Source organism: Grampus griseus (assembly GCF_964374135.1).
Source record: "Grampus griseus genome assembly, chromosome: 5".
Classification (NCBI taxonomy): Eukaryota; Metazoa; Chordata; class Mammalia; order Artiodactyla; family Delphinidae; genus Grampus; species Grampus griseus.
In genome coordinates this window covers 114,985,478-115,010,640 of record NC_138998.1, presented here as the reverse complement: position 1 = coordinate 115,010,640, position 25,163 = coordinate 114,985,478, and the positions used below count along the sequence as shown (strand labels likewise).

General features: G+C 37.1%; 1 protein-coding gene across 1 annotated transcript in view; it reads left to right on the top strand.

The window, feature by feature from the left end:
* Nucleotides 1-25,163, top strand: part of SAMSN1 (SAM domain, SH3 domain and nuclear localization signals 1) — a gene marked incomplete at its 5' end in the record, with an annotated part of 131,520 nt that overhangs the window by 20,502 nt on the left and 85,855 nt on the right. The window contains 3 exons of the mRNA XM_082655338.1: nt 3,181-3,218; nt 5,378-5,464; nt 11,949-12,028. Of these exons, the coding sequence (XP_082511464.1) occupies nt 3,181-3,218; nt 5,378-5,464; nt 11,949-12,028 (205 nt within the window). The remainder of the gene's footprint in view (nt 1-3,180; nt 3,219-5,377; nt 5,465-11,948; nt 12,029-25,163) is intronic.

The following is a 25,163-nucleotide window of genomic DNA, read 5'->3' as shown; positions in this document are numbered from 1 at the left end:
GTGGCAACATATTTCTTCTGCCAGAGTATAAGGGATTTTACATAGCATCAGCAGCTCTGAAGAAAAAGGTCAGATGAATCACAGATGTATTTCAACACACTTAGGGTATTGTAATAGGCTACTTTCCATCTTTCTTAAAGGAAGGTAATGTAATTAACATACTCTGGTATGTGTCTCTCCCCCTGGTCTTGGTGGGTTGAAGGGGGATATAAACTTGAGGCTACAAGGATTTAATTACAGGTTTTTGTTTAAAAGACTTGCTCACTAACTGTCACGGACTTACAATAAGGTAAACATTTATCAAAGTTACAAAGACAAAGAGAGAAAAAAGTAAAAACTAGAAGCAAGATTCTACTAAATAAATTACTAAAATACAGTCATTTTACTAGGAAAAGGCAAAATGAACTGCATTTGGATTATACTCAAAGATAAACTATACTTGAATTCTCTGATTTCTTGGGGTAGTATTATTTTATTTTACTTTTTATTTTATTTTACAGGAAGCTTCTCATTTTGAGAATGCAAAACCAGAAAGAAAGTAAGTCAAATTTACTTTGAAAACTTTATGTTCTCTTAGTTCTACAATGTTGAATGGACTATTTTAGTGGGTTTCCTGTCAAAGTGCTTTTTTAAAAATCGTCATGTACAAATCTAGGTATGCTTTACCCTGCTAACATTTATGTTTATGCTTATGCTTAGGAAACTTGTGTTGTGACATTCCTGTAGACAGGGATGTGAAAATTAAATTTTCAGAAGAAGAAACATGTGTCTAAACTAGGCTCAGATTAAAGTGGAAGCCTACTCGAAAACATGTTTCTATCGGTGAACTATTAATCTTCTGGAGTTCTCCTAATCCAAATAAAAATGTGTTTGCAAAGAGATTTGGGTTATTTAGGTCAGGCTTGGCTTTATATTCAGCACATCAAGCTGCCAGAGGACGTGACACACACATGGTGCATAAGGTAATGGGATTTTTAACTAATAAGCAGGAAATACATGGCAGCAGGAAGTTGGTTTATGGGGAAATTTCCAGATTGGTTGCTGATGATACAGAAGAACGGCTTCCTTGCACTCTGGAATGGTCTGAGACAAAATTGTTCACATGTGAAGTTCTTTCTGGATGTAGTCTTTTTTGACAGCTCTTGCCTCTCCTCCTCCCCCAACTACTTCCTCCCACAAAACACTTTGTGCTTTCATAGTCTTTCCTTCTTTTCCTGCTCAAAGCTTTCTCCCAGTAAGGATATAAAATGCAGCCATAGTAAGTAGATAATTTCATGATTAACAGTTTAGAGCACGTGCCAGGCAAGGGTAGTTGCATTTTAGTCATAGTTACCTACTTAAACTACATCAGTGGCATTTTAAGCATGAATGGGAGTAAAGAGTGTTTTTCTTAGCAGGGTTCTTCTCAGTCTTAAAGATCGCCCCACCTATGTAGCTGTTTATTCTATCCATGGATAAGGAACTCACTCATCCCAAATCAAATACTTAAACAAAATTACAGCCATTGGCTGACGATTGATGCTTCTACAGATTAGATGATACCTAAACATGGAGGGGCAGAAGGAATTAGGAATCCTTAATTATTAGGATTAATTAAGGATTAGGAATTAGGAATCTTCAAACATAAGCCAAATCAATTAACACGCTCCTCGGATTCCAACCAGTTAAAGTTGAAGACTTTCCTGAGTTCCTCAATTCTTTTGTCCATCACTCCCCTGAAGGGAATAACCTCTCCTGTCATTATGCACCTACTTCACTTTATAATATTATAAGTAGCTTTATTGGGAACACCTGTTACTTCCCAAGAGTTGTCCTGAATGAGCATTTTGCGTTAAAAAATTAAAACAAACCAAAATAAAATGGTTAAGAAAAAAAGAAACATTATATATGTAAGTTTTTGCTTACAACCCCGAGCTTAAAAAAAAGGTGAATAATGGAAAACACTCCAGCTCTAACAAAATTATTTACATGTACACTATGTGTGTGTGTTCACCCAATGTGTAAATTGATTAACATAATCAAGTATCAATTTATAGTCAATCTTATTTCATCTCTACCCATCTGACTCCCCACTCCCACCCCCCCTCACTGGGTTTTGTTTAAAGCATATCAGACACTTTCATGTTCCAGTATATCATTAAGAAACAAGAATTGTTTTCTTTAAACATAACCACAACACCACAGCTGTACTAGAACAAAATAAGAAAAATAACCTAATATCACCAAGTATACAGTCAGTATTAAAATGTCTCTGATAGCCTCGAGAGCTTTTTTAACAGCAGCTACTTTATTTGAATCACGATCCAAAGAAGATCCATGTGATGCATTTTGTTCATGTTTCTTAATTTATAGGTTTTTCTCCCCATTTATTTGCTGAAGAAACTGGATTATTCGTTCTGAGGAATTTTCCATATTTTTTAATTTTACTGATTGCATCCTTGTGTGTGTGTGTGTGCGCGTGTATATATGTGTGTTTGTGTGTGTTTTAAACATATGTTCTCTCTTCTGTTTCCTGTAAATTTTTAGTTAGATCTCCAGGCTTGATAAGATTCAAGTTTGATTATCTATCTATATATATTTTAAAAGTAGGTCATCAGTGACTGTATATTTCCTGTTGCATTACATTGGAAGCTCATGTATCTGGTTGTCTCTATTTTTACAACTGTGAAGTTGCTTAATGGGTTCAGATGGTATCAGACTGATCCATCCAGCACTAAGTTGCCCATCGGCCTTTCAGTTAAAAACTTCAACAGCAACTGGTAATTATTGCCCCGATTTATTGTTTCATTAGGGATTGTACAATAGTTATATTCAAGTTGCAATGTTCTGTCTGTATTTATTGAATAGAATTATTTGAAAAAGAACTTTCCCATATGAACTATTTGATTATCTTGAGATGCATTCATGTAGAAATGGCCTACCCTTTTTTTTTTTTGCAGGGCTGGGGTGGTGAGATTTATGAAAGTTAGTTTCTTCATATTGCACGGAAATTTCCAGGCAATATGTATTAGCTGTACTTTGCCATCCAGAGTCAGGAAGATTCAGGCCCATATGTAGAACTTAGAATTTATTCCTGCTCTCCAGGACATTGCACGCATGTCTAAGTGATCTAATTTCTGTTCACTTAAAATATAAATTATTAAATCTAGACTTAAATATTGGTTTCTTTTTTTTTTCTAGGTCAATCCGGAGATCTATGTCTGAAAGCAAAGTATTTGGTTAGTAATTCATAAGATTACTCATGCAAATGATATGTTCTCTTTCTCTAAGAGTGATTTTCTGCTGCTAATGCCATAAAGCAACAGAAAGTAATGGATGAAAGTAAAATTGATTTGTCTTTGAATTTTATAGAAGAAATTTAAAAAAAAGAAATGTGGTTCCATTCTAATTTTAAATGGCTAAGACAAATAAACCATTGATTTATTCAGAATAATTTCCTTTTATATTAAAAAAATAATTCTCTTTGGCTTATAGGCTGACTATCTTCCAATTTCCCAACTTTAGCTTGGAAGGTCCATGGTCAAGATGATCTCTTAGATATCTTTTCATATCTAGGAATCTAGGAATGAATAAAAAAGAAATAAAAAATGGTTGAATTATGAAAGACTTTCCTCAGCATTTCAAGCACCAGAGCTTTTCTTCAGTTTCTGTGGTTACAGTACCCATAGTAATAATAGGGGCAATTGGCTTGATTTGTATTTTAATTTTAAAGTAAATATCTAATTATTTTTAGAAAGGTAATGGAAGATATCTCTCTTTCCTTGACAGAATATAGAAAAATAGAATGTTTTATACTAATTATAAAACATTTGTAGTGACAAAACAACTGGATTATTCAGTTAATAATTCATTTTTTATACAGTTCATCAAACTTGTGGGTACCCTTTTTTCCCAGCAGCACCTAGAAGTCGGATGCTCAAATCCCCTTTTTCCTCTTTTCAAAACCAGGTTCCTGGATAGGGTATGAAAAGCACACTCAGGCCAAAGTGATGATCACCCGTGGATGCATCTACCAAGGGCATCTGCATTTTAATTGGGTCTGATATTCTTCCAGTGGCAACATCTACAGGGGCTGAGTCCCATCTCATTAGTCAAGGCCCTGTGGGCAGTAGTTGCTCAATATTTTGAATACTAGCCCTGATTTGAATAGTGCATGATCTGAAATAAAAGGAAGTAGTCACTGTTTTATTTTCCATTTATATATGCCCTTCTCATAGCATATTCAGTTTGTGCACATAGGACTCTAGATGTGTCCATGCTAATATAATTCTTGATGATCACCTGCCTTGTCTGTAGTCAAACATGAGAGCAAATACTGACTTTAAAAACAGCACAGCATGCTGAGTTTGTGTGATGCTTTTGTCGCATTATTTAAAATTTGCTTTATCGATGGTGTGATACAGCATGTGGGATGATTAGTCTTCAGTAAACAGATTAGAAGGGATTCCAGTTCTTTATTCTGGTGCAGTTCACTTCTTTACAACATGTCTAGACCCTGCTCCACGTATTAGAAGGACAAGTCTGGGAAAATCATGGTTCTCCCAGTCAAGGATCTTAAGCGTTTCTTGAAACAACTCAATGTTCTCTCTACACGCTTACTTAATCATTTTGTTAAAAACAGTGAAAAGGGCTTCCCTGGTGGCGCAGCGGTTGAGAGTCCGCCTGCCAATGCAGGGGACGCGGGTTCGTGCTCCGGTCCGGGAAGATCCCACATGCCGCGGAGCGGCTGGGCCCGTGAGCCATGGCTGCTGAGACTGTGCGTCCGGAGCCTGTGCTCCACAACGGGAGAGGCCACAACAGTGAGAGGCCCGCGTACCGCCAAAAAAAAAAAAAAAAAAAAACACACAATGAAGAATGTGGAGGGTGGAGCTACTTTAATTGATGTATAAAAAATAAATGGTTATTAATTCAAGAAAAATACTCCAAAGAATAATGTAATCAAAAGCTATCAAGAGGTATTTCAGTAGCAACCTTCTACCATCTATGCTTGAGTGCTTATGTAGTTTATGGAAATAAATGGGAGCCCACAGAACATCTGGGAGTGTCCATCAGGGACCAGAACTCCCCAGAATGGACCACAATGCTTTCTTTTTTTCCCGCTGCGGAGCACAGGCTCGGGACGCGCAGGCTCAGCGGCCATGGCTCACGGGCCCAGCCGCTTCGCGGCATGTGGGATCTTCCCGGACCGGGGCACGACACCGTGTCCCCTGCATCGGCAGGCGGACTCTCAACCACTGCGCCACCAGGGAAGCCCCACAATGGTTTCTTAACATATTACTTACCAAGTTACAACCGTGTGCTGAACTTGTTTTGATATCAAATTTCTTACACAGATGTTACCGTGAATTCTTCTAACCAATCTTCTGCTTTGCTTTAGAGGGAAAAACTGTGAATGACACAACTTGGCAGGAACCCAGCAAGCCTGAGAATGATTCCCACATCAGAAGACTCTGTCAGCTAAAAGGTAATTGCTAAATTTAGTTCAGCTGACTTTACATTTTCCCAAAACAGTTTAAAGGGCAGGTAAGAAAAATTTACATCTTTCTTCATTAAAATAAGCAGTGCACTGTGGTCTACTTAAAAAGGAAAAACTAATAGAATAGAATGTATACATTATTATACGTGTGTGTGTGTGTGTGTGTGTAGATACACACAGACATGCAAAAAGGAAGTAGAATGTAATTAAGTTGCCTGTTGAAGCAAAGAATCAGTTGCGAAAATATTTGAAAGTCTTTAATGTCTAAAAGAATGCAAAAATATATTAACAGTTGTGATTTTTAGGTTTTCTTTAAGAATTTAAGAGAAATAAACTTGACTATTAATGCAAAATTATGTCATTTTATGATTTAAAAAATCCCAAGAAAAGCAAATTAGCAGTCAGGTATAGGAAAATGTATTAATAATAAAAGACTTCATAATTAAAATTACTTAACTTTGGGAAGGTAATGAATAAAACAGAAAGTCGTAAGAGTTCAGAAAGATGAACAAGAACATAAAAAGCTGATCTGCTTGGTATTCACCTTCCAATGTTACTGGAACAAGAAATAATTGCTCATATTAGTTATTGATTATTTAAGAGTTTCTGATTTTTAATTTTAAAAGATTTTTTAATATTTGGGGACAAAGGGAATTATAATGTATTTTTATAGTCAGGAATTTAATGGTTTGATTATACACTCTGTTCAGATTTTGCCTTTTGAGCTCCATGAAGGAGCTCATAGATTTACAAAGTAATTATTTATGAAAATAATCATTTTCCTTTGAAATATATCAATTTTATCCAAGATTGAATAATGTTTTGGTAAATAGTTTTAACTTAATTTTTAAATATTCACAGATTTCTCCATTATAAATAAATAAATAGGTGAAACATTTTGGGATTATTTTAGATATTTTCTTTTAATTATAGGAAATCTTTTATTAATATTGTGTTTTGATTGGATTCTGTCTTCACCTCATGAATGCTAGCTGTATTCATTCACACCTCAGTTAGTTAATCAAACATCCATCCACCCATCCATTCATTCATCCATTTCTTTAATAAGCACGTGTTACTTTTAGATTATTGTACATTAATCTGTGAATAAAGAAGGTATAACTATATTACAGATTATTTTTAGTCATAAATTTTGCCATAAAACTCTTCAAGTATTCTGTTTTCTTTAACATCCTTTTTGTAAAATGCTGTGGGGTTTGTTTTTGTTTTAAATTTAGCAGTAGTAGGTAAGTAATTCTATTATAGCTACACTGACAAAGCAGCAAAAAATCTTGGCCTGAGTTGAGGTGCTTCTGATTAGTGATCTTTTCATTGTCAGAGAACAAAAAAGAAAGCCTTTAAAGAAGACTTTTCAGCTTTGATATTTCTCAGATTTTTAAGCACCCCTGTGTTCAGTCTGTGTATGTGTGTGAGTGTGTGTGAGTGTGTGTGAGTGTGTGTGTGTGTGTGTGCGTGTGTGTGTGCATGTGTGCCTAAGAAGTTCAGCTGACATTTCAGCAGTACCAGCTGAGTCACAGGACATTTCTTAGGGATTAATGCTGTGCTAGAAAGAGTTGATGGCCTGAGACCAAGGCTGTCGGTTCCATTGTAAATTGTAGGGAGACATTTAGTGGGAGAGGGAGAGCCACAAGTTGTGGACTTGAATTTTATGGGTGTAGTAGTTTCCCTTGGAAGGCTCAGAGTATTTCTAAGCAATCTGTGCCCTACATATCAACCTATAATATTTCTCTCTCATTTTAAGCACTACTATTTAGCTGTTAATTGCATAATTACTTAAGAGTGGTTTACTGGGCCTGAGGATAGGCAGACTGTGAAGTTTACTGAGGTGAAGATAGGTAGGTCCATTGTTGTTATCACCCACAGCCCATGTTTTTATTGAACACTAATGATGAAATTGTAAAGACCATCTTTCAATAAAACAGAAGAAAACCTATAGGGAACTGATAGGAGTGACATAAACTCCTAAAGAATCTATTACATACTTCGAGAACCAAAAAAAGTCCATCCCTCTCAATTTCAATATCAAAATGGTCTTTCCACATGACACAAGTTATATTAACAGCAATTCAGTCCTGAAGAGTATTGAGCCTGATGAACGAAACTGCCACAGGCTATATTTAGCCAAGGATTTGTGCCTGGTATTTTAATCCATAAAGATATTCACATACCCCAATAACATGATTATGTTATGTTGCTTAAGACAAATTTTATCACAATAGTTGAGAGCCAGAAGCATTTTTAGTTTATGTAGTCCATTTCCTTCTTCTAAGAATACTTTCATCTAAATCTACATCTGTGATACTGAGACTACATCTGTAAAATACATGCAGCCTAAATTGGGTTCTCAGGACTTTACAACTGAAAGCTTGGCATGATTTAGGTATCAAGGCAAATTAACCTATAATTCATGTTAATTGTTTTATTTTTAGCATTCTAAACAGGAAGAATATTCATAATATTCATTTTAGTAAAATTAAAATCGATTTTAAAAATCTTTTAAATTTATTTTGGCCTTAGTTTTATGGGGGGGGGGGGAAGCCTGAAAAGAATAAACTTTGAAATCTATGAATTGGAATTTACCCAAGATCAAGTTATGATTTAAGTAAAGATATTTTCAAGAAGAGGGTTTTCATTATTTTATACTAAAAAGTACAAAGAATAAAAACAAAGCAAAATTTAAAAAATGGGAAAGGAAACAAAACGCACTTGGAGATTTAGAGATTTTTTTCAAATGGTGTTACTGTGATAGACTATTCCATGAAACAGAAAATATGTGAAAATAATTGGCTATGTTTGTAGAGGATATAAGGGGCTGGATACATTCAGGAAACATGGTTAGTGATGGAAGGAAAATTAACTCTACTCATGCTGCTGCAAAATTATTTTTAAAATGAATCCTCTTTACGTATGATTTTGATGAGATTCATTATAAAAACCACATTGGTAAAGACATTAAGACCTTCCAGTTTAACACTGGAGTTACCATTAGTTTGAAATATTCTTTCTGGAATTCTAGTCAATATCATTATTTGGCCAGCCTTTTCAGAGTAAGCATAAGCATATAAATATTTCAGTTTAACCTCTCGAGATCTTATTCAGTCTTCTTCTTTACTGGCTTGATACCCTCATTTTCAAGATGGTGAATGTATAGAGTCACAGGTGCATTTACCGTTCTGCTTAATTTTCAGGGACCACAATTTGATTGAGATATTATTTCCCAAGAGCATGTACTTTAACTCTGTTTAGACTGGACTACATGAGGAATGACAGAGAGAAGTCTGATCTCACACCTGAATGTCTGCTTCTGATGTGGGAATAAACTTCCTAAGCAAAGGCTGCTTGCCACAGCAGGCCTCTTTTATTTCTAAGGAAGCCTTTCTGAATTGAATGACAAGAACACTCTGAGTTCTAGTGTTTTATACAAATGAATCTTGGTATCCCTTCAATTCTTTAGGAGAGTTCTTACTAGAATTATAGTTACATGAGTATGGTCCGAAGTCTAATTTCCATTAGAATCACCTAGAAGCTGATTAGAGATATTGCTTTTTTAATCAAATCCCCTTTTTTTTTTCTGCATCTGCATTTGAAGGGTAGTTGGAGTCTGAATGTTTATGCTGGAATATACATTCTTATGTACACTGTCTTTTGTGACCCGCTGATGTAGTTCATGCATGTACAGATAATCTATTGCTACAACAAACCACCCCAAAATGTAATGACATGAAGCAATATGTTATTCGGCTCATGGATTTTGCCAGTCAGAGATTCAGTCAGGGTAGTGCTTCACAATGTCTGAGGCTTCCTCTAGGAAGACTTGAATGACTGAGGCTGGTGGCTAGAGTCATCTAGAGGTTTCTTCACTTACATGTCTGGTACTTGTCTGGGATAACTTCAGGTTGGGCTCAGCTGGGACTGTCAACTGGAGAACTAATATGTGGCCTCTCCATGTAATTTGAGCTTTTCCCAGGCTAAAGCCTGGGTTTCAGGAGGGAAAGACATGAGAGGGAGCTTCACACATCACACAAGGAAGTGTCTTGAGAGTGAGTATTACAAGAGACCCAGGTAGAAGCTGCCAGCCTTCTTCTGACCCAGACTTAGAGGTCACAACACATCACTTCCACTGCACTCTCCTGTGACAAGCAAATCACTATGGCCAGTTCAATTCAGCAGAAGGAGAATTAAACTCCATTTCTTGGTGGAGGAGTGCTAAGGTCACATTGCAGAAGAACATGTGCTATGGGAGATATTGTTGTGGCTGTCTTTGGAAAATATAACCTGCATATTGCCTAATTCAACTATTGCCTTTGTTGCTGCTTCGGACCAAATTGCTCCTATCTTTATAAATGTTTTTGGCAGGGTAACATTTGGGAGGTTAGAAATAAATGAAATGTGTAAGATTACAAAACAAAGAGTTAATCTTCATAAAATGCCATTTTCCTGGTGTCCCTTTCTTCGTCCAAAACCCTCATAAATCTCCCATTTTTTAAGCAGAGGCCACAAATGGGTAGTTTTGGAAATAAATTTATTTTGAGAAAAAGCTTGTTTAGGCAGTACAGTATTTTAAAAATCAAGAAATTTTACCTTAAAATTCATATATTTATACTCTATTGAGAAACATGAGGGACATTGCCAATCCTAGGTCCAAAGTCTGAGGTGATTTCTGTTGAGAGAGCTGAGAACAATGGCTGCCCATTAGCAATGGCAGACAGACCTTCACCTCACCACAGATCTCCCAATGTCTCCTTGACAAAATTCACTTCATTGAGTTAAATTACTTATTTGCCTTCTGTAGATGTTTATATTTGCAGCACTGGTCTCGTGGGTTATGTCCACATTCCTCCACCTGGCACTCAAGGTCCATTGCCATTTGGCCTTACTCACCCACCCAGGCTCACCTCCTCTTGTGCAATATCTAGAACTGCCCTCTGACGTGACCAATCTCAATTTCTACATTTAATTCAACATGTTCCACTTATTCCACACTATAGGCTAGTGTTCACAGTATTGCTGCTGTATCTAACTTTTCCTTTTCTTCTGCCTTTCCAAACAATCTCCATTCTTCAAGCTTCCACTGGGGCCCTGCATCTTCTGGGAGTACTCTGGGTCCTGGTGCTCTCTTCCCACCGTAGTGTATGAATCACTCATCTTACTGCCTTGCACTGTTATGGAAGTGATATAAATGCATTGTGCCCATCCCTCGCTCTGTGGCTTCCAGATTCGAGAGTACAGGAGTCTACTTCACTGGTGTTTTCCTGAGCCCAAAAGAGTAATTATAGAGGGAGCTCTCCAAAATTCAGTTTCGAGGGATCACAGAAAAGAAAAGAATTGAAAAGGAATATAGGAACAGAGGAAAGATTTTTTTTTTCTAAGTACAGAAAATAAATTTTAAAAAAAAGGTGTAAAAACTCTGTTTCTACCATTCTGAGTGTGTGATGGCAGATCTTTCTTCAAAGAGACAGATCACAAAACCAGCTCATTTTAAAATTTCAGCATTTTCTGGAGCCCTGTAGTGTGGTGACTCTGATGTGAAATATTAACTAGGTGGTGTAAATAATTCTGAGACTGAGCTGTGAATTTAATATATCTTTTAACCATAGCTATAATGGGGATGGGGGGATAAACCTGCTTCTGTTTTTCACTATGCGTGGAAGGTAGGCCTTGCCTCTTCCTTCCTCCCCCTCAGAATACAAGAATGAGGAATACTGGAAACTTGAAGTAGTAGTAGTGACTGGAAGTAAAAGGGAGTGAAGGTGAAAGAAAAAGTCATTGGCCTGGAGGCCAGGTGATTTCTGTGGGTCTCAGTGTCCTCATCTGTAAACTACGGGGCTTGGAGTAAGTGATCCATGAAGTCCTGTCTTCTTTTAGCGCACTGTGTATGTCAGATTTATATAAATGGAGCCCGTTTTACAGGGCCTGAAAGGGAAATGCTGCTATCTTTTGAAAAGGTTTCATTTAGCTGCAAGCAAATGGATGACACACTCCAAAGCTTTTACCAAAGCAGGCAGAGAAGAATTTCAACATAAATAATTCATGTTGAGAAGACATAAGCTAATGAAGCTCAAAATGCCAGGGATGGAAAGCGCGGTTTAACAGAAACAAGTGAGGTGATAACATTACCTCATAGCATTTTGGAGTTAGAAGTGGTTTAGTAGCTCAGATGCTACTCTTTTATAAGTGGGAAGGAAACTGAGTCCCAGAAAATTTCCATGGCTTGCTCAAGGACACAGCTGGTCAGAGGCATCCTTTGTTTTTTTTTTTTGTTAAATTTCTATTTTACTTTGATTGGTTTCTTATAAGAACAGTGTATCTTTAAGAAAGTAAACATTCATGGTCTAGTCAATATAAGGCCTTAATAGACTAAAGAAAAGTTTTTAGGTATTCAATTGCACTTAAACTTCTTAAATCTTGTAATTTCTGATAATCTCTGTGTAACGCTTACCTCTTTTCATAGATCTAAATGAAGATGATTTTCTTTTGAGTAATAATAGACATACTCTTCAAGGAAAAAAACTCCAAGGCATTTCTTATCAGGTAATGTAAATAATCAACATTTACACGGTGTTTGGTGAAAATCATCTTGTTATAGATGTGTACGTGGTGTACAATACTTAGCTTTGTAGCTATTTTGTATTTAGTTACTGCAGGCTGTTTTGTAATTCATAGGCTTATGTCTCTGTGAATTGGAATATAAATGAAAAAATTAAATGATGATGAGTTAATAAACCATTTTGATTATGCAAAACATCATGCTCTATAGCCTCTTGATAAGTAACTCTGAACTTGATAAATTAATATACTGGGATTTTCTCTGGCAAAACCTGTGCTAAGTGTTTAGAACTCTCTGGCAATCTTCAGTGAGGGGCATGTCCCTCATGTTTTATGCTTGATGTAAAAACATATACTGTGATTTCTGACATAGCCCTTTAAAACTTGCATTAATTAGCCCAGGAGTTCAAGCAATTAAGCATGTCTGAACCTTGGGCCTCCCTAATAATAACAACATAGCATTAATTAACAGCCAAATCATTGCTATTCACCCTGTAACAAAAAATCATATATGAGTCAATAGGGCCAACTCAGTCATCATACTGATTTTTGATATTTTTCTGACAGCCATAGGGTTCTCTTTAATCATTCTGATGGTTTTATTAGAAAATTTAGAACTGACCTTCCTCAGCACAGTAGATTGATCCACAGGCAGATGGTAGGTAGCATATGAATTATGAGGGGTTGATTTGGTGAGGAAAGGGAACTCAAATTCCTAAATCCAGCCTGATTTCTGAGGCTGTCGGAGGTCCTCCGATGAGTTAGACAGTGGACCATAACTTTTGATCAAGCACAGCTCCTGCTGGCTGCTCTGATGCCGCCGGAGCTATAGAACTATGCTCCCGAGAGAGGGCTGCTGCGCCAGCTTGCACTTCGCCGGGAAGTCTGTCAACCAATGGGTTCTCCTGCAGTGTACGGTTGAGAGCTCTGAAAACAGACAGGGCTCTGCTGGAGTCTTAGTTTGGCCCTCGTAGCTATATGACCTTGGGCAATTTACTTAATCTCTCGATGCCTCAGTTTTCATCATCTGTAAAATCAATCTATAAAGAACCTATATCTCATGGCTGTCATGAGGATTAAGTGAAATACTTCATTAAAGCACTTAGCCTCATGGCTGGCATTTAAGAGATGTTTTTAAAAATTTAGTTGTTGTTAGAGAGCCTCGTCTCTTCTCTTTCCCCTTCCTTCTCCTCTTACTCTTTGCAAGAATTTAATGACCCTTTCACGAGCACAGCTGGTAGATTATCTCTGAAACATGCAGTCTCATCCTCCCAAATTTAGATGAGCTTAAGTGAAACACTGTCTGATAGCAAGGAAAAAATAACAACTGGTTTATAGTAAGAGCTCCCCTGACATGTTTTGTGCCCAGAGGAATTCTTCTTTAGGTCTTTAGTAGAAAAATAGAACTATCTCTTAGAAATAAGAAAATGATATAGAACATTCTTAGACTAAAGGGTTGAAGGTAAATCTTTAACACCAAACTTTCTGTACAGTTTAATTGGCTAAGAAATGATTCTTCTAGAATGGTAACCGTTCAAATGTACTATGTAGTTTATCACTAAAGATTAGTTGAGGGAATTCATACCCAGTGACAGACAGGCAGGAGCTATCTAATCTAGAAATCTTCATTTGAGAGTTGGGAGGTGATCTTATCTATCTTTAATATCCCTCTTCTTATTCACAGTAGGCATTCAGTTGAGCTTAGTTAATTAAGAAACACTTTTTCTGTATGACAGAATACTTCAGTGTAACAGAGTATTATTAAATATTAAGCAGCGCTATGAAAATTATTAATATATTAACTCCTTGTGACTGAGGAAAAGAAAAGTAGAAGCAGTTTACCCTTTGAAAGATGAAGGAGAGAGGGAACCATTCTCTGGTGAGAAGGGGAAACTGGCCCTTTGGTGGAATCCATAAGAATGGACTTTGGCACAGACTGTGGCCTCTCATCATGTGAGCAAATGACTTACCAGAGCATCGTTTCTCCAAGTGTGGCCTGGGGACCATCTATATCAGAATAACTTAGGGTATTTTTTAAAAATGCAGATTTCTGGGCCACACCCCGGTCCAACTGAATTATCATGTCTGAGGTCCAGGAATCAGTATTTTTATGTGAGTTTTCAGAGGAGGCTCAGTACATGAACCATGAGACTCTGGGAACCAGATAGTTGATGAGAACTTGTCTGCAGACTTGATGTCTCACGTATTTTCACTTTACAAGCCCCAACTAGGTTCAGGTCTGGTCTGGGAAGAGAACAGCCTCCTGGAAAAACCAAAGTTGAGAGTTGTTCCGTATTACAGGAATGATATGCATTCATTACAGAACTTTTTAGAACTATATAAAAGTAGAAAGGATCAAAATACTGAATAATATCTTAAAAGGGTGAATATATTCATATCACTGGCAATTTTACTGAATATAATTAACATGGGATAAATTTCATAAGATGTAAAACATATTATAGTTATTATTACCCTAGGACCATGCCTACAAAATATATTTTGGACAATACAAACATTCAGAATAAAAGATTTAAACATGAATTGAATTTCCAGCCAGAGTACATTCAACCAGACATGTTTCCTTCATGTTCTCAAACTGAGAAGATGATCTCAGAAGTAAAAGAAAGTACAAGGAACCAAGTGGCCGGAGTGGGGGAAGATATTTATGGAATGCTTTCTCTGATACTGACTTTACTCCGTGAATATTTTTGTCTGCTTGGCCTGGGATTAGTTTGTTGGAGGACCAGGCTTGCAGGAGAAGTGCTCAAGGGGAGAGTTTGAAGCAAAGCCAGCTTGCCTGGTACTGTGATCATTATAACGACCATAAAGAACATCTTGCGGCAACTTGACTTCCAGCCTTGATTTTTGTATCCTTGTTCTTGTTTGTTCTTTTCCGGCAGCATTCAGTTGATGGCTCAAACCTTTTGTAGCATATTGAAAAGGGTATAAAATATGCAGTAATACGGACTTTGGGCTAATATATTTTCAAAAATGTTTCATGCCTCATTTCTCATGTAAATTCTTTGGTTGCATTCAGCCTTCAGAGCACCATTCATATTCATGATATAGAAGAAGGATAACATTTATTACTTTCAGTGCTAGTGGTATTCAGCAATGTCAAGTACCTCCAGCCAGGAATGCACCAAAACATTTTCTCCCTGAGCAACTTCCGTGGAAAAAGTGTTGCTGAATGAATGAATTTTTTAAATATTAAAATAAATATTTATATTTATACACAATATATTTATAAAATATATAAATATATTTATTATATATTTACATATAAATATATAATAAAAATATATTTTATTATATCTATTTACATGTAAATATATGTTTATATTTTTATAAGACTATATGTATATTCCCCAAAACCTTAGGTTCCCTAAGGTTAGAGTGTTAGATCACTCCATACGCTTTCAATCAATTTCTTTTTTTCTTTCTTTCGCGGTACGCGGGCCTCTCACTGCTGTGGCCTCTCCCGTTGCGGAGCACAGGCTCCGGACGCGCAGGCTCAGTGGCCGTGGCTCACAGGCGCAGCCGCTCCCGGGCACTCGGGATCTTCCCGGACCGGGGCATGAACCCGTGTCCCTTGCATCGGCAGGCGGACTCTCAGCCACTGCGCCACCAATCAATCTCTTTCTTGATGTTCTTTTCTGTGGCAACTGTAAGGATAAGTATTTGAATTGTCAGCCTCCCCTGCAGTTAGGAGTGGTCATGAAACCCAATTCTGGCCAATGAGATGTAGTCAGAAATGCCTGGGGAGGGCTTTCTTTTTTGAAAAAAAATAAAGCAAAGCTTCATGAGGAGAAAGCTTTGTCCTTTGCCCTTCACCCTCCCTGGAGCTGGAACTTGATATCTGGTAAGTTAGCAGCTATCTTGCAACCCTCAGGGCAAAAGGCACATGTTAAGGATGGTGAAGCAGGCAAATGTGTGGAGCATGACTCATCATTGACATTCTTGAGTAACTGCATCAGCATTGGACCGCCTATGTCTGGACTTCTTATTGTGTGGAAATATAAGCCCCATACTTGTTTAAGCCACTATTGTTAGGTTTTCTGTTCCTCAAAGCTGAATGTATTCCTAACTGATATACTTTATTTTTAAAATGGTTACTTCTGCTAATACTGAATCCTAATTGGTTTAAGATATTAGACCCAAACTGTGCTCACAGAGTTGGATGATGTCTGGAATCAGCTCTGACTGTACAATCTAGACTAGCCTCCTTCAATTCTCAAGCAGTGTAATCACCATCTAGAGTTGGGAGTTAGTCATTTAGTCTGTAAGATGAAAATTAGATTAATAACAAAAAATCTGTGGACTACATACAGTTCATTGGCTATATATATATATACTTAAAACTGTATCCAGTACAGCACAGCATTGTTGGGAAAGGTGTGTATATTAGATCAAAGCAGAATTGCTTTTTGGTGAGCTTAACTGAGGTCATGACACCAAGTGACTAGGGAAGAGCTTTAAGGTTATGCTGTGATCCTCTTGTTAACAAGCAGCAGAGGCAGGTCCCTCATTAGGTTTCATCAGACAACTTTTCTGTGGTTCTAAGCAAAGTTGTGAACAAACCATAAGGCAGGAAAAAAAAAGAGGCCAAAATGACAGATTATTTAAATAGCTCCTGAAAGTGTCAACTAAAAAATAGTCTTTACGTGTGATATGATCACTTAAAGATGAACTAATGATGTTGTGCATTGCTCTTATTTTCAAGTACTTTCTTCTCCATTATATAACTTTAGCTACTATATTATCTGTTGCTGCATAACAAATTACCCCTAAATTTAAGGGCTTAAAACAGCAAACATTTATTATGCCACAGTTTCTGTGAGTTAGGAGTTTGGCAGTGGTAAAGCTGGGTGATTCTAGCTCAGGGTCTCTCATGAAGTTGGAATTAAAATGGCATCTGAAGGCTGCCTAAGCCGAAGGAACTGCTTCCAAACTCCCTCTTGTGGCCGCAGCCAGGAGGCCTCAGCTCCTTGTGGGAGGAGCTGTTTGGAGGCATCAGTCTCTCACCATGTTGGACTTCGCATGGGGCTGCTTGAGTGTCCTCGCAGCATGGAATTCGGCTTCTCCCAGAGTGAGTTGTCTAAGACACAGAGTAAGAAGGAAACCAAAATGCCTTCTAAGATCTAGTCTCAGAAGTCAGATACCATCACTTCCAGCTTATTTTATTTGTTAAAGGCAAGTTATTAAATCCAGCTCATACTAAGGGGAGGGGACTTATGACCCATCTTTTGAAGAGAGCAGTATAAAACAATTTGTGGGTATATTTTAAAACCACCAGAGCTACCTAATAATATTTTGAGGCTACAGGTGGAGGTGGATTCCTGCATCCCAAGACCAAGATTATAACTCATTTCACAAACAGAGAGAAGTAGAACTCTATTTGGTAGCTAGAATAGAATGTAACCTCTTTTTTTTTTTTTTTAACTTTAAGACTTTAAAGACTGGCTTTAATTGGTATTAAAAAACATTGAATGTTATGTAATGTACATTTTTGTCTCTGGTGAAATGAAGTTAAAATCAGACTAGATCTTATTTCAGTATCCAAAGTGATACTCTATCTATCTATATTCCCTTTTAAAGCAAGGAAAAGAGTTTAAGCAACCTTCATTTTAACTTTTAGTTTATTCACAGAAAAGGAGATGGCTGGTAGTAACAAATGAATTTTATGAATGAGCTGTGTTATCTAGCCAGGTTCTAATTCTAAATATCTGTGGGCATTTTCACCTCTTGATCATCTTAAAAGGTTGATAGGAATTATTTGGGTATTTCTCAGTATTATTCTCATTTTTAAAAATTAATTAATTTATTTATTTTTGGCTGCGTTGGGTCTTCGTTGCTACATGCAGCTTTCTCTAGTTGCGGTGAGCGGGGGCTACTCTTCACTGTGGTGCGTGGGCGTCTCATTGTGGCATCTCATTCTCTTATTGTGGAGCATTGCCTCTAGGCACGAGGGCTTCAGTAGTTGTGGCTCACGGGCTCTAGAGCACAGGCTCAGTAGCTGTGACGCATGGGCTCAGCCGCTCCACGCATGTGGGATCTTCCCGGACCAGGGTTCGAACCCGTGTCACCTGCATTGGCAGGCGGATTCCTAACCACTGCGCCACCAGGGAAGTTCCAGTATTATTCTCATTTTTAAAAGAATTATATAATTTAAAAAATGACTAGCAAACATATTCTGGTAACTTAAACTGTGCCAAACTAGTTGATATCTTTAAAAGGGAACACAAGCCTGAAAATGTGGGCCTAATTCTTTAAAAATCCACATGCTACACTCAATGGCAAAATAAAATCCAATCACTCAGTACTAGTTTCCATCACTTCAGCTACTCTGTCAGTTTCTACATTTTGCCTCTTGGTTTTGGTCTAGAACTTGTGGACTTCTGCCTAGCTTTGGTTACTATAAAGTAACCAAACTTGCTTTACCTTTATATGAGTCATAACTCTTGACTTTGGACTTGTTTAAACTCTCTGTGCCTCAAATTCATTATGTGTAAAATGATGCTAAGAAAAACTTCTTATGATTGTTATAAATATTAAACGAAGCAGCATATGTATACTACCCCTAGAAGATATTCAATGAACATTTATGTCCTTTCCCTAAACTCTTCTTAATCCCATTTTAAGACTTCCCCTCAGAATAAAAGTTGAAATTCGTGTCTGTTTTCTATTATAAACTCTATCCAGTGCCTTTTGCTGTAGGCTTGTGGTGCCCTGGGTAGAAACCGTGCTTAATGCCGGGTACTTGGATTTTTCAAAAGAGTAGAAGTTGACAGTAAGGACCTTACATTGACAGGAACCAAGCATAATAAAAATATCCTGTGCTATTGATGCAGGAAGGGGAACCTCTTCCAGGGCCCAAGGATGAGCTCTTGTCTAACACTCAGAAATGAATTGCCCGAGGAGACACACGTGCTGACAAAACAAGAGACTTTATTGGGAAGGGGCGCCCGGGCAGAGAACAGCAGGGTAAGGAACCCAGGAGAACTCTGCCACATGGCTTGCAATCTCAGGTTTTACGGTAGTTGGGTTAGTTTACTGGTTGTCTCTGGCCAATCACTCTGACCCAAGGTCCTTCCTGGTGGCGTGAGCATCACTCAGCCAAGATGGATTCCAGTGAGAAGGATTCTGGGAAGTTGGTAGGACATCTGGACTGGAGTCTCCTCTCTCCTTTTGACCTTTCCCGAAATCTTCCCATTGGTGGTAGCTTGCTAGTTCCACATTCCTTACCAGGATCTCCTGTTGTAAGATAACGCATGCAAGTAGTTACTACGTTGCCTGGCCAGGGCGGGCGGTTTCAGTCCCCTAACACTATGATGCCAGATATGACCCAACTCCAAATGTATATTTAGTTTGAGTTTAAACTCCATCAGAGTTTCAAAGAGAGATACCCATTATGTACCCAATGATGGAGGGCATTAAGGGAAGAAGAAATAGACGGCTTCATAAACCATTTTTCTGACCCTAACTTTCTTTCTACCAAACTTCTTCTGGGCTTTGGACCGTGTGTTGGGACTTGAGTAAGTGAGGGGTTGGGAGTGAATTCACTATACATATAATGTATATATACTATATGTACATACGTGCACATACGTATTCATCTTTGTATACATGTATGTAACGATCAAGTTACCGATGAAACATTAATCACTGTACTTTGATAATGTGATAACTTTGGTTGAGGAAATGAATCCTTTCCCAGTTATTCTGGTATCTTTGTACAGTTTTGTTTTTGTTTGTTTTAAAGAATGTCAACATCAATCTTCTTTTCTTTTTTTAACATTAAAAAGGGTGACATTTGAATGTTGAAGTTCTTCTCACTCCCAAGACATATTAAGCCTACTGTATCATATTTAAGTGGTTTCTCCATCTCTTTCCCAATAATTTTAATGCCATGAGCATTGTTTTCTATAGTTCTTTGTTACATTTGTTTTCAACTGGCACATGGAAGTGTTTTTAGAGAACATAAAAAGACTTGTCCTTATTGAGAAAGTTCCTGACCCAAGAGAAGCATTTCCTTCAAAGAAGGATGAGTTTTTAATGTAAAAAAACTTTCCCTAAAATTTAGCAATTTCTCTTGAGACATGGAAAACTTTTTAGTGTTATAATATATCACCTTTGTGTGCCAACTCTCTCGTATGACATTGAAATCCTCAGATCACGTCAACCACCTTCCTTTCCTTGTTGAGCTATTGCTAAACAGAGGTTCAGGGAAAGGACATGTTTTAGCAGGTATGGAAACATTTCCAGGACACTCATGTACAGCAGCAAGTCTTGTAATATTATGGGCTTGAATAGACTGTAAATCCTCTTTGCAGTTCTTTTTCCAGATTGGCTTTTGGGAACACTATAAGCTAAATTATACAACTTTCCTTGATTATTATTTCCCAAGATGTAATATAAATTTGCAGAGTCTGTGGCAAATAACCATCTATAACAAATCATTTTCTTTATGTAGGTACAAATATAATAGTTTCAAGATATCTCCATTTATGGCCCGCTCTTCCCAAAGATAATTAACATGTTAACATCTAAGTTTCTATAGTTTTCTTCTCAACAGTACTTTTTTGTCAAAGGAATGATAGCTGTGCTAGGTAGGAAGAGGTGATGGAAAGGTACTATTTAATTATTACTTCTATTCCCTGAAAAATTACTGTACCCTACCTTTGCTGTTTCCCATGCCTTCTGAGTTTTTAATGACTAGTTAAAATATCAAAGAGCTGTGGGGAGAAAAACAACTGAATCTCAATGAATACTAGAAGGACTTCCCCGATGAAAATAAGGCTATGCGTTTGGGAAGACTAAGAGATAACTTAATTAGAACAGAATCAAAAGAACTGGATCAAAGGACCTGGAGCTACCACTGACTGTGTTCTTAGGCTATGAAATTCATATTTCTGTGCCTCAGTTTTCTCACCGTTAAGGTGTTGGACTAGATGAATACAAAGGCTTTTTCAAATGCTAATAATCTGTGATTAATAGTAGCTCATTCCCACTTTTTCCTTGATACTCTTCTGAGGTCCAAGAGTTTATATAAGGTAGCAAAATGGATACATATATAACATAATGTCCCTAAACTTATTTGAGCAGCAATGCATTCCTATGATCCAGCTCCTCATTTTGCAGACATATAGGGAAGTGAAGTGGCTTGCTCAAGTGCACATGTCTAGTCACAAAGCAGAGCATCACAGCAGAGCAGTCACTTATCTGCAGTCCACGGCTGGTTCTATTAAACCAGGTTTTCCTGACACTTTTCATTTATTTATTGTGTATGTTAAATTATAACTCCTAGGTACAAGGGTTGTATTTTTTCTATGTAATTTACTATACCCATAGCTCCTTATAGTGTTAGGAATCCAACAGGTGCTTAAAATAAATTAATTAATTTGTATACTGGCTCTTAAATTTCTTATCATTCACATTTTTTGGTCAACTAGAGACTGTACCCCCCCCAAAAAAAGAAATGTGCTTATGAACTGTTCCAGAAACTTCTTCAAAATTTCAAAGCAGAGGATATTACATGGAAGTAGGAAAGATATTGCTTCTGCAGCCTTTCCCCTTAAACCAACACAACCTCATTTGCATCTCTGACTTGTGTAATCCTGGCAGCTTCCAGATGGCTTGGCAGTGTCTCCACGTTAAAAGATAGACCGCAACCTACGGGTCAATGAGCAAAGAGCAGTCTTGGCTACTCATACAGAAATGGGGAGAGATGACTGTGAACTTGTAACTTCCTTGCGTCTTAGAAAATAGAGCCTAGATGACACATTATTCCAAGACCAGAATTATGCACCCCAAAATCTGCTTGAGAGGGAGAAGAAGGAGCCAGAAATCTGTTAGAACTTGAGTGGGTGATTTGTATTTATCTAGTGGGATAAGCCTGTTACACAAAGGCTTTATTAGACATGCTAAATTACATTGCTTAGCTGTTCGAATGCCTGCTAATCCTCTAGGCAAATGCATTTCCTTTCCGCACCTTACTTGGTGCAGTCTTTCCTGTGAATAACCATCACATTTTATTTGTATTTCTCGTATGACACACATTCACCTTTTCCTCCAGATGTATTTTTCACCAACTGTTCAGTTCCCATATATTTATTAAGCATGTTAGAGACGGGGGTTGAGATGTGCAAAACAGCTCTGGAACCCCAAAGAGCTCACCTTTCAGGGGAAGGGACAGACACAGAAACTTAGGTGACTGTTTTCTAAAATCACTCATATTAAGCAATGAGCATCACAAGGCAGACAAAATGTCTTATTCTCTTTTGCGTCTCCCAGAGGTTAGGTGCTCAGTAAATATGTGTTGAATGAATGAGTAAATATCTTATAAGGCTTCTAGGAGAATATATTCTATTTCATTAATTAGTGTAGGCACCTGCCTATTCATTCAATGACTTTTTTTATTGTGCCCAACCCTATTTTAAGTGCTGATACAGTCTTCATTTCATTTCAATTTCTATCACAAAAATAATACATTTTCTAATTATAATTATGTAAGTATATTTAACATCAACATGGCAATTTTTCCACCAGTTATTTCTTCAATCAATGTTTCTTTTGTGTAAATGAATTATTTCCAAATTGTTTTTTTAGCTAGTTGTAGTTCCAAAGAAAGCAGTGAAATAAACCTCTGAGATGAAACTTGTTTGCATTGATTGATTCTAGTTCATAATCCTCTTGGTTTTATTACTGTCCATTGAGTTACTAAATGTTAATTGATCATTGTGACCTTACAAATTATCTTTTTAGAGTATGTTTTAGGTCATAAATAGAGAGTAATCACTTTCACGTGAAAGAGAATGGAGATACAGTTTTGGCAGAAATAGATTTGATTAAAACAAACCTATATTCTTAATACATTTTTAAAATTATATACTTTCTCCCAATTATAGAAGTAATATGTCTTCATTGTAGAAAACTTGGAAAATACCGAGTATATAAAGAAGAAAGAAGGCACTTAGAGGGGGGGTTTATACTTTTTATACAAATTTGCATTCTGATTTTCCACTTAACAGTGTATTGTGTGCATTAACAAAATCATTTCTAAAGCCCTAAGAATTGGCAAAATTTGAGTAAATATGTGAAAAGTCATAAGACTACGAGGTTCAGAGAAATCGTCAATATAAAATACATGAAACTACTTGAAGTTTCACTTCAGGGTGTTCATTAAAGCTTCCTTTAAAAAGAAACCAAGATAATAGGTTTTTAAAAACCTCTATTTCCGCTTTTGAAGAAATTATGTGCTATAGATGTCAGGTGATCTGGTTTTTTCCATTTGAATACTTGCTAAAGAGATCACTAGGAGGAAAAGTTTTCTAAATCAGAAATTAAGAACAAAAAAAGAACAAAGGGAAATTATTTTACTTCATTCAAGGTCTATCATGTTACTTTCCAACTTCCTTTTCATTAGTAGCATAAAGAGATCGCAGTTCATACAGTTAGATGATTTGGATTTACTTAGTCTCCATAAGCCTCAGTTTCTCCTGTGTAAAAGGAAGGGGATAAAATTAGAAGAGATTTAAATTCCCTGGTAGTGAAATACATATATGAAAGAGAACACATGTATAAATATATGTGATATTAAATATTCATATGTATTATATATAAAGACATATATAAAAGAAGATATATATATTATATTATATATATATGAAGATAGGCCTATAAATCTATATACCTGATACTTATCCTCTATATTGGAGAACCACATTTAACTTATAAATCAAAACCCTGAGTTTGGTTGGTCTTAATTTGACCATCAATACCAGATAACTAGTAACTAGATAATTAGTTGGTTCCTAAAAATCTTGTGAGAAAGAATATTGGATTAAAAGTCAGAATACTTGGGCTTCCCTGGCGGCGCAGTGGTTGAGAGTTCGCCTCCCGATGCAGGGGACACGGGTTCGTGGCCCGGTCCGGGAAGATCCCACATGCCGCGGAGCAGCTAGGCCCGTGAGCCACAGCCACTGAGCCTGTGAGTCTGGAGCCTGTGCTCCGCAATGGGAGAGGCCACAACAGTGAGAGGCCCGCGTACCGCAAAAAAAAAAAAAAAAAGTCAGAAAACTTGATTCTCATCCTAGCTCTGTTATTAATGAATTATCTTTCCCTGGATAAGCCACTTATCTTCTCTGGGTTTTCTCTTTTTTTAAATAGGGTGGTAGACTAGAAGTCCAGTAATTTCCATCTGGCTCATAAAATATGATTGTAGGACTAATCCAGTTCAATAATTCATTGGTGCTATTTTCTAAAAATTGTTCTATCATCCTAATAGTCAAGCAAAGTGTCAGAAAATGAGGTGTATTTAATCCAACACTTATAACAAAATTTTTACATTATTTAAGGAATGTGAACCAAGTGAACTAAAAGATATGCACATTTACATATAAAAATATAGTATATAAATTTTAAAATATATGTATGAAAATATTAAATTTATATTCACATATAATTACCATTTTGTTGAAGGAAAACAATAAGTAAGCAAAATACAATAATTTTTAAATTTCCTCTCATTTCTCAATTCCTAATCCTGTTTTTTGCATCATTACATTTTGAAATAGATAGATAGATAGATTTTACCAAATCAAGTCCTCATCCATTTATTCATTCATTCATTTCATATTATTTATTTATTTATTTTGCGGTACGTGGGCCTCTCACTGCTGTGGTCTCTCCCGTTGCAGAGCACAGGCTCTGGATGCGCAGGCTCAGCGGTCATGGTTCACGGGCCCAGCCGCTCCGCGGCATGTGTGATCTTCCCTGACCGGGGCACGAACCCGCGTCCCCTGCATCGGCAGGCAGACTCTCAACCACTGCGCCACCAGGGAAGCCCTCATATTATTATTTTAACTAATTCATGTGGAGTACTGTCAACAATGTTACAGATACTAAGGCTACTGCATGATACCTATATAGAAGGGTATGGTTCCTACCTTCCTTCAGTTTAAAGCCTATTGGAGAAGAAAGACATTTAACCAATGATGACACAAAAATGTAAATCTGAAATTGCAATGAAAGACAAGACTGTAAAAGAATGCAGACCTAATTTGGACTTGGGAGTCAGGAACGATCTGCCTGAAAAAAATGACATTAGGCTGAGGCT